This window comes from Cyprinodon variegatus, unplaced genomic scaffold (genome assembly GCF_000732505.1).
Source record: "Cyprinodon variegatus isolate N-32 unplaced genomic scaffold, C_variegatus-1.0 Scaffold713, whole genome shotgun sequence".
Lineage (NCBI taxonomy): Eukaryota > Metazoa > Chordata > Actinopteri > Cyprinodontiformes > Cyprinodontidae > Cyprinodon > Cyprinodon variegatus.
The window spans coordinates 407,786-417,843 of NW_015151166.1; the positions used below are offsets into that span (position 1 = coordinate 407,786).

The 10,058-nt window shown below is 43.6% G+C and overlaps 1 protein-coding gene across 1 annotated transcript; it reads right to left on the reverse strand.

Annotated features, from left to right (window-relative positions):
• Positions 1 to 4,443: 4,443 nt before the first annotated feature.
• LOC107097664 (keratin, type I cytoskeletal 13-like) lies at positions 4,444 to 9,327 on the reverse strand. The gene is made up of 8 exons (XM_015394904.1): positions 8,697 to 9,327; positions 8,507 to 8,589; positions 7,973 to 8,129; positions 7,732 to 7,893; positions 7,527 to 7,652; positions 6,824 to 6,898; positions 6,582 to 6,742; positions 4,444 to 4,721 (listed from the first exon to the last, which is right to left on the reverse strand). The coding sequence occupies exons 1-8, from the start codon at positions 9,264 to 9,266 to the stop codon at positions 4,655 to 4,657; spliced, it is 1,401 nt and encodes a 466-aa protein (XP_015250390.1). The 5' UTR covers positions 9,267 to 9,327; the 3' UTR covers positions 4,444 to 4,654.
• Between the last annotated feature and the right edge of the window lie 731 nt (positions 9,328 to 10,058).

Consider the following 10,058-nt stretch of genomic DNA (forward strand, 5'->3'; position numbering starts at 1 on the left):
TCTGAGTAGCACCCAGTTTGTCCCCAGCGTTCCCAGCAAAGGACGGACCCAAATCTGCTTCTGATTGCTGAGAAAAACTTTGTTTTTTCCCCCTCAAATGAGCTGAAACTGAAATGGAGAATTAGGACCATAATAAATGACGTATACATATTTAAATAATCCTACAGTTGTAAAATTACTAGAATAAAGTTTTACCATTACCTAGATAAAGTAACATTACCAAAATAAATTTGCAACACCAGCAGTATGAGTCATATTTTAAAAACAGCACATGAATAATCTTTGTAATGATTTAACATTAGCAGAATAAAGTTGTAATTCCACCAAACTCCTCATGATTTTATCAGAATAAAGTCTTAAACATCTCCAGAAAAACATGGTAATTGTGAGGGACCAAACTTAAATAAGGACAAAAGGTGTTCAAAATTTGAAAAGCTTTTATTTAATTGTGTCAAAAATGGTTAACAAAGGCTCAAAGCAATACAAAATAACTTAAATAATAAATAACATGGATCTGGGCCCAACTTAATGGAGGTCAACTGAAGATCCAACTCAAATAAAACTGACCTGCAAACAAAGAACTAAAGGCTGCTTAAAAAGGGATGTAGTAACCCAAGTCTACCACATGAGGGAGGCACAACATAACAAAATAACCAATAAATACAAAATTAACCATTCTATGAAACAAATAAAGCAAAACTAACTTTTACTTTGCAGAAACCATAAGTGGGTATTTAAGTGACAAACTAATTAAAAACAACTTGAAACAAGTCTCCCCCGTCAGTCTTTCAAAAATGGTACGCTCCAGGTTTGCTCCTCCAGCTGGTTTGCATCAGCAGCTCCTCAAACAAAAGAACAAGTGGAAATAAACCATTCAGACAGACATTAAAGTGTGCACGAATAACCAACTTAAACATTAACTGTAATATAATATAATGCAAGAAAAAAATACTAACACGATGTGGTGGGAGGATCATCCACCACAGTCAAAGTGTAACACTACCAGTAAAAAAATACTGTAACACAATTATAATATTACTAATAGACTTGGAACATTACTGGATCAAAGTCGTAACAAAGTCATGACTCAAGAATAAAGTAATAACAGAATAAAGTAAAGTAATTAAGTTGTAACATTACCAAAATAATGTAACATTGGAATAAAGTTAAAAGTAAAGACGTACCAAGTCCTAACTCACCCAGAATAGTTTCTACATTACGCTGAGGAAGTCGCAATAAAGTTAGATAGAGTTAGATTAGGATAGAGTCTAAACACCGCTGGGATAAATTTGTAACATTTTTGTTTTTATTGTATTTAACACTTTATTTAGACAAGAAAATATCTTGAAACTTGTGTCTCATTTACAAGAGAAACCTGTTTTACAAGAAAACTAACTGTTAACAGTCCAAATATCAGCAATGATAAAACGAAGCACAGTAAAAACAAACCAGAATACAAACATTATTGAAATAATTAAAATCAGGTGTTCGTTCCTATAAATGTCGTATTTAAATGTGATCAGATCAGATTAGGTCCTGCTGAAGCATCGGGGAGTGGCGGCCTAGTGGTTGGAGCATTGTGAGGTTCTGAGTTCCAGTCCCACTCCCACAGACTGCCACTCTGGGTCCCTGAGCAAGACCCTTAACCCAACACTGCTCCCTGGGCACCGCACAGTGGCAGCCCACTGCTCCCCAAGGCGATGGGTTAAATGCATAGAGCTAATTTTGTTGCTCTGTATCTGTGACAGTGGAATGTCAATAAAACACATAAATAGCATAAATAAAGCACGTCCCTGCTGGATGGACCAGAGTGGGAGAACCCTAACCCTTTTTTTCCAGGTTCATTACGCACCAAAGGAACGCTGAAAGAGAATAAATCCTGCGAGCGACGACTCTGGCATTGCTGATTGCACGAGATATAACATGACAAATAGAGAGGTACTAGATGGATAATGGATGTTACCAAGATAGAGTCACATCATCTAGATAAAGTCTTAACACTTCCAGAACAGTAGGCTACCAGAAACAGGCTAAGTTTTAATAAAGTTAAAAAGTACTAGCAAAGTGTAATATTACGAATATAAACTTGTAGCTCTATCAGAATAACATCTTAATAATAGCAGATGAAATAAAGTCTAATTAACTAAGATAAAGTCTTAAAACTACTAGAAGTGGAGGTTAGAGATGGGCCTGTAGTTCTGAAGGACCAATTTGTCCAACCTTCTGTTTTTCAACAATGGTTTGATAATCGCTGTTTTAAAGACTGTGTTTCTGATTTGAACCAAATCAGAATCTAAAAAAGCTAAAACCTTAAAACCTGAGGGTAAAACATCAAGACGGCAAGAAAAAGGATTTCTTCTAAACACCATGCATCCGTTTTCGTCCGCTTTGTCCGGCGCCGGGTCATGGAGGCAGCATTTTAAGCAGAAATGCCCAGACTTCCTGATCCACACTGTCTTCCTCCAGCTGCTCCCCAGGGGGACAGCAGGCCAGCTCAGAGACAGAGTCCCTCCAGCGTGTCCTGGTCCTTCCACCAGGCCTCCTCCCAATGGGACGTGCCTGGAACACCTCCTGATGGAGGCGACCAGGAGGCACCTGGAACAGATACCTGAGCCTCCTCAGCTGGCTCCTTTCCACCTGGAGGAGCAATGGCTCTACTCCGAGCTCCTCCTGGGTAGCTGAGCTCCATTTGGGGAGCTTGTATTTGCGATCTTGTCCTTTTGGTCATTACCCAGATCTCATGATCTTCACCATGACGCTGCTCCATCCGTCCCTCAACCCTCGAGAAAAAGACCCCGAGATACTTGAACTCCTCCGCTTGAGACCAGGACTCTCCCCCGTCCTGAAGAGGGTTAGGGTTAGTCCACCTTTCTCTGGTGGAGATCCATGGCCTCGGGTTTGGAAGTGCGGATCCTCTTCTAAACTGGTTGTTTCTTCTAAACTTTTGCAGTTTATTTGGCAGAATGAGGGCATTTTATTGGTTTATTAAAACTGGAGACAGCGCCTGTGCTGGAGTTGGCGTTGATGCACAGACTGCTTTTCTAAGATCTTGTATTTTCTTTGCAGAGTCATTACAGACCTTTTTAGACTGGAGTTCCTCAGCCACAGAGAGAGGAGGGTGTGTTAACCTGTCCACTCAAATGTGGGGCAAACATTGGTGATTTTTGATGATAATCTCAGAGTATAAAGTTTCTCTGAGGAAGCCCTATGGATCATGATCCAGCAGCACCACCTGGTGGCAAAAGTATTAATGCCACTTGAACCTACCAGCCGCACCGGAAAGCAGCAGGTCAGAGAGAAGAGACTTTTCTTTCTGTGTTACCCTTCCTACGCTATCCTCGAGGAAACGTCAATATATTCCAGTTTTTAGCTTTTCATAATGAGATCATGATTCCAGGTCATATAGTTATATATGTTTTAGTTTGTTTAGACAAATGGTGTGTTTCAGTAGCATTTAGATCTGCCTTTACTTGCTGGTACTGCAGCTAAATTATAAGGCATGTAATAATTTATAATTCAATTGTATATTCCAGTGTTGTTTCTAGGCAACTGCCTAGTATTGCCTAATGTTAAATCCTTGATATAAATCCTTTCACTAAAATGTCATCAGCAGCAGCAAACCATTTGAAAACAAACCATGCAAAGAGCAGTGTTGCCAATTTAGCGCTTTAGTCGCTATATTTAGCCACTTTTCAGACCCCTCTAGCACTTTGATTTCTAAAAAGCTCCTAGCGCCAAATCTAGAGACTTTTTTCTGCTACTGGAGACTTTGGAGACAACATCTAAAAGCAGCGAACTCTGCTCTCCAGAGCGAGTAGATTGGTAACCCCGCCTCCTTCTCTCCTCTATCTTGTCTGCTGTCATGATTCATGCAGCTATTATTTCATCCAAATGAAAAATGGAGAACAGAGAAGCAGATCATGGCTTGTCTACAGTGAAAAGAAGGACTGGGTTATTTACTTTGGCCTTTTTGGAAACACAGGAAGGAGCAATCAGCTAAGTGAGCTTAGTGCTTGGAAAAAATCTTTCATTCCTTTAGAGACAGCATGAAAAGTCAGCTGAGTACAAAACATAGAGGAAAACAAGAAGAAAAGGGACAAGAAGAGAGGGACACAACCTAGAACAGATAATGGATGTCTATTCTATTAACATTTCTCTATCTGGAGAATGGGGCTGTTTGATGTGTTGACTTCTCAGTTCAGAGGGCCCCCTGCCTGTCTTTGCCTAGAGCCCCACATTTCCTGTATCCGCCCCTGATTGAGTATGATCCTTACAGCCTCTATGATACATTTGGTTGTTGCTTATATCCTTCCATCAAAGACGGGAGCAGTTTTCACCCTAAGAAGGAAAAAGTCATCTTCCTCACTGATCTGCTAACAGAGTTTTTATGAAGCTGTTTCTGTTATCAGTCATTTAAAAAAGGAACGACACGGACGCCATGCGTGGAGTTTAGTTCAGTTTAATTAGGAAACAAAGTGAGTTAAAGTTTCCCCTCAAAGAGTCACCATCTTTAACTGAGTCACAGCAGGAATCAAGGCGTGAAAGCAGATGAATGCTCCTCATCAGGAGGAAGAGGTTCTTGTTTCAGTAAGCAGAAAGATGATAGGTTGAGGGCTGACTCCGCCCCTTTCAGACAGCCGTTTAATGATTGGTCCTACTCGCTGGTTTCAATCACCTTTGTGACCAGAGTTCTGGTCACTGTGGTTGAGGACGAAGAAAGCCTGCAAGGAAATGGAAACGGATGAGTCTCTGTTTTTTAGTGTCTGGTTTTTATGGACAGCAGGCTGACAGGAAAGGGGGTATGAGAGACGGGGAGAGACATGCAGGAAAGGACCCGGGTCACCCGTATCGAGGGCTAAGGCCCCCATACATGGGTGATGTTGCACTCACCACTGCGCCACCAAAGCACGCCCGTTTTTGGATAAAGTTAAACTTTAGAGACAATAAATGTTTTGATTACGACGGAGTATTAGAGCCAAGCTAGAGATTTTTTTCTTCTATTTCGAGAATATAGTCACAAAATTATAAGAATAAAGTCGTAATATTAAGAAAATAACGTCCTAAAATTACGAGAAGCAAGTTGTATTTTATGACAACTCTTTCTTCCCTAAAATTAGGAATGTGGAGCATCATGGGAAGTTCTACTTTAGCGTCGGTTTGACAAATCAGGAAATCTTTTAGCAGCAGCTTCAAACTGGGCAGGATGTCAAAGTGGACTCTGGTTGCTGATTGGTGGAGCTGGTCGGCCGTCATCTGATGGGCGGAGCTCCAAGCTTTCTTTCTGAAACTAGTTGATGTTTGATGACTTCATTCTTGTAATGTTATGATTTTATTCTCAAAATAAAAAATCTCTAGCCTTGCGCTAATATTTAATCGTATTTTGATAAAGCTGCTCTAAAACTTTTTAAAAGTCGCCTCTGTGAACCTCAGCTTCCAAAGCAGAGCCGCTAGCAGAAACGCTAATAAGGGCGGCCATTCAATAACCAATGCACACTGGGGGGGGGGCTGAAAGTGGAAATCTACTCTGTTCCAACAGGAACCAGCAAAACATCCATATTTTCTAAATAAAGATAAAATATACTTCCCTACAGCCTTTGTTAACATTTATTTAAACATCCATTCTGTCTAAATTAAAGGTATAATGGATAAAATCGTTTCCATCGTCATTACTTAACTACTTTTACCAAAAAATGTTCTGCAGAAAATTAATATTTAAATGTACTAATATCTACATTAAATTGATTTTTAAGTTATTATTAAATTTGTTATTTATCTGATTTCCTAGATGACTTGCAAAGACACATAATTTTCTCTTTACCCCAAAAAACACAAAAATTGAGTTATGAAAAACTTTAATGTTAGTATATCGATGCGCATAATTAACCAAAGCGCTTTTATTGATAAGTAATTGTAATATATGAAAAATAAAAATGTTTAATAAGTTTGAATATTCCCCTTGAGAGCATTACTGCTCGGGGGGGGGGGGGGGGGGGGGGGGGGGACTTCTTACCAATGCTGGTGTCAGAATCCAACATGGCCGCCATGACAGAGCGTGACTTTGTGTCTTTCCGTGTCTTTCGTTAAATTTTTGCCTGAATCGTTTTGCTTTTATGGTTTAACACATTGACATTAGCATGCACCGCTAACAGCGCTTAGCCTTCTGTCTGTGGGGGGGGGACTTCTTTCCAATCATGGTGTCAGAATCCAACATGGCCGCCAAGAAAGAGCGTGACTTTGTGTCTTTCCGTGTCTTTCGTTAAATTGTTGCCTGAATTGTTTTTGATTGTTTTGCTTTTACGGTTTAACACATTGACATTAGCATGCACCGCTAACAGCGCTTAGCTTTCTGTATGTGGGGGGGGGGGACTTCTTTCCAATCCTGGTGTCAGAATCCAACATGGCCGCCATGACAGAGCGTGACTTTGTGTCTTTCCGTGTCTTTTGTAAAATTTTTGCCTGAATTGTTTTTGATCGTTTTGCTTTTACGGTTTAACACATTGACATTAGCATGCACCGCTAACAGCTCTTAGCTTTCTGTCTGTGTGTGGGGGGGTGGATAGCATGTTTGAATCCGTTCTCACCCAGAAGATAAGGATCCAGAAGCCTCTCCATCCAGCAGCCTCCTGTACTCTGAGATCTCCATCTCCAGCCTGGTCTTAATGTCCAGCAGCGCCTGGTACTCCTGTCCCTGGCCCTCCAGGTCGGCCCTCAGCCGCATCAGCTGCTCCTCCAGAGCCGTCACCTGCACAGGTAAGCGCACACTGAGCACCGCAGCTCATATCAGCCCAATCATTCTACGGTTTGCTGTGAGGCTGCGGCGTACCTGCATCTGGAAGCCGTTCAGCTGCATGGCGTAGCGGTTCTGAACGTCAGCGAGGGACGCTTCAAGACTCGCTTTCTGCAGAGAGACAATCCAGATCAGACAACAGGAAGTAGAAACATTTGACACATGACGCTCATCATTAATCAGGGTGTTTCCCACACAGCAAAAAATCTGAATCTAGATGAGTCATTTTTTCTTAAAATAAGTGCATTTGTTCTTGAATTGAGGAAATAAAAGAGACATTTTGCCAATGGAACGAGACAATTTACACTTAAAATAAGAAAACACAATTGCATTGTCTTCTTTCAAGTGCATTTTATCCAATTATCTTATTTTAAGAGTAAAATTAAGGGTGAATACACTTAATTTAAGAAATCTTTACTTATTTCTAGATGGTTTTTGCAGTGCAGAGCTGTGCACTGGAAAAAAAAAACATCTAAAAATAAGTAAAAATCTAAGTGTATTTACGCTTAATTTTATTAGGTTAATGCGATAATTTGCCAATGGAATGAGTATTTTTACACCCAAAATAAGTCTTGCAATGATATTGATACCAGTATCGGGCGGGGCCTCGATCCAGCTCTATAATGGTGGTATCGGTATCGGCCAGTACCAACAGATAGGCACCGATAACATTTTTACAGCAAAAGTTTTTTAACTTGTCCCCCATTCCAGGTAGGCAGTAAACAGGAGGAGTTCTCACCATGCTGAGCTGAGACTGCAGCTCGATCTCCAGGGCCTGGAGCTGACTCTTCACCTCCTTCACCTCCGTGGTTGTGGTCTGCAGCGTCATCTCTGTGGATCTTACCTCCTTTGTGAGAGTTTCTGCCTGGAGAAGGAGAAAATAAAAACCAGTCAGTAAAAGAATTTCTGCTGCTTATAGTTTTAGCTTGTAGTCGGTTTTCTACCTTTGACTGGAACCATCCTTCAAGCTCTTTGCGGTTTTTGGCGGCGACGCCTTCGTAGTGTTCTCTGATCTCCTCCATGACCTTGGTGAGATCCTCCTGAGGAGCAGCATCTACCTCCACGTTCACCTGACCGCCCACTTGAGTGCGCATGGAGAGAAGGTCCTGCAGGAGCATGGAAGCAGCCGCTTTAATCCATGGATCTACAGCCGGTGCTGGAGGGGGTGAAGCCACCAGTGTTTACCTCCTCATGGTTCTTCTTCATGGACGCCAGCTCGTCCTTTAGGCTGTCGATCTGCATGGTCAGGTCGTTCTTGCTCACGTTTATTTCCCCGATCATCATCTTCAGCCCGGCGATATCGGCCTCCACGGACTGCCGCATGGACAGCTCATTCTCATACCTGCACAGGAGCCGGCAGAACATCAGGGGAGGAGATCAGTCCGTGCAAAGATCTGAAATATTTCAAAGCATTAAAGCTTTGAGCTGCTGGGAGAATCCCAAACAATCTATTTACTTTATATCTGCGTTTTCTGAGTCAACTGGGAGAAAAAGTTGGAAGGAAGGAGGTGAATTTGGAATCTGTCTTTATTTATACTCTCTATGCAATAGGCAAAAGCAGCCAGGAGGGGGCGCACCTGGCCTGCTGATAACATGTCACATTACTGATGCTGAGGAAATGCTTTAAATCAGGATTTAAGCTTTTATCTCTGGATGCAGAGAAACTACAGCGAGGAGCAAAGACAGATGGCAGGAAATGAAACAGGAGGAGCTACTGACTTCATCCTGAAGTCGTCCTGAGCCAGCGTGGCGTTGTCGATGCTCAGCATCACAGAGCCTCTGGCGATGAAGGCATCCTGGATCTTAAAGCACATGATCAGGTTAGTATCTGTTGGATCTGATCTACTTCAGATCACTGTTACCTTCAGCATCTCTAACCCTCTATGAAGCAGTCAGTCTGCTGGCTCACCTTGCCCTGAAGCTCTGCGATGGTGGCAAAGAAGGCACTGTAGTCTCTGCTGCTTGGGCTGACCTTGGCCTCTGCAAACTCCCTGATCTTCTTCTCCAGCTCAGCGTTGGCCTTCTCCAGGGACCCCACCTTGGTCAGGTAGTTGGCCAGGCGGTCGTTCAGGTTCTGCATGGTGAACTTCTCGTTGCCAACGACGCTGTCATCGTTGGACCCAAAGCCTCCAGCGAAGGCTGAACCTCCTCCAAAACCTGCACCCCCTCCAAAACCTGCACCTCCTCCAAAACCTGCACCTCCTCCAAAACCTGCACCTCCTCCAAAACCTGCACCTCCTCCAAAACCTGCACCTCCTCCATAACCTGCACCCGCTCCCCCACCGAAGCCAAACGCTGCGCTGCCGCCGCCGCCTCCTCCGGCAGAGAAGCTCCGGCTGGCCTGGGAGACCCTGATGCTGCCGCCTCCGGCTCCACCGGCCACGCTGTAGGAACTCAGGCCTCTGCTGGACCCGAAGGAGGACCGAGCCAGACCCCCGCCCTGGGAGCTACGGGAGGAAGAGTACACCAAGGTTGCCATGATGAAGGGTGAGGAGTAGGAGCCCTTCGGTCTGTCTTCTGAGGAGCAGGAGAGGAGAGAAGTGAGGAGAGGAGCATCAGGTGTTGGCTTTTAAAGAAGTCCTGGTGGGCTGAGCTGCAGGTGAGGGGGCGGAGCCTAGACACACACCCACAGAGGTGTGTTTGGGCTGTGATAACTCCACAGGGGTCCAAGAACAGAGCTTCACCTGGTTCTGCAGAAAATGGAAAAAACCCACAGAAGCTCCCAGTTTGTTGCAGCTGCACCTGGGCCGCTCTGACCAACACCTTAACCTGAGGAACCGAACCGTGAACCAAGAGTCTGTGACCGAGCAGCCTGATGCATGATGGGAAGAAGGCTTCACAGACTGGGACAATGTCCTAGTGAGGGTTGGCACCATGGCAGCGCTGAGATGTGATCCCTGAGATTTATGGACGGCTGGAACGTCTCATGAAATGCTTGAATATCTCCCATTAAAAGTTTAATGTGCGCATAAACAGAGCGAGGAACGACTCTGCAGCCATCTGCAACATTATTTTTAGAGCCCTGCACTAAAAACTGTTTTTATGTTTTTATTTGATCAAATATCCTCACAGGAAAGAGTCCTGATTGGTTCTTTGAATCAAGCCAACATGGAAAGAAGCAAAAGGGTTTTTAGGGCACGCTTTGCTGGCGTAGCGGTTAGCATGCGCAACATGTGTACGGAGGCGTTAGTCCTGGACACGGCCGACCCGGGTTTGAATCCGACCTGTGGTCCTTTCCCCGCTCTCTCAGACCCTCGTACCCGGCGGCCGA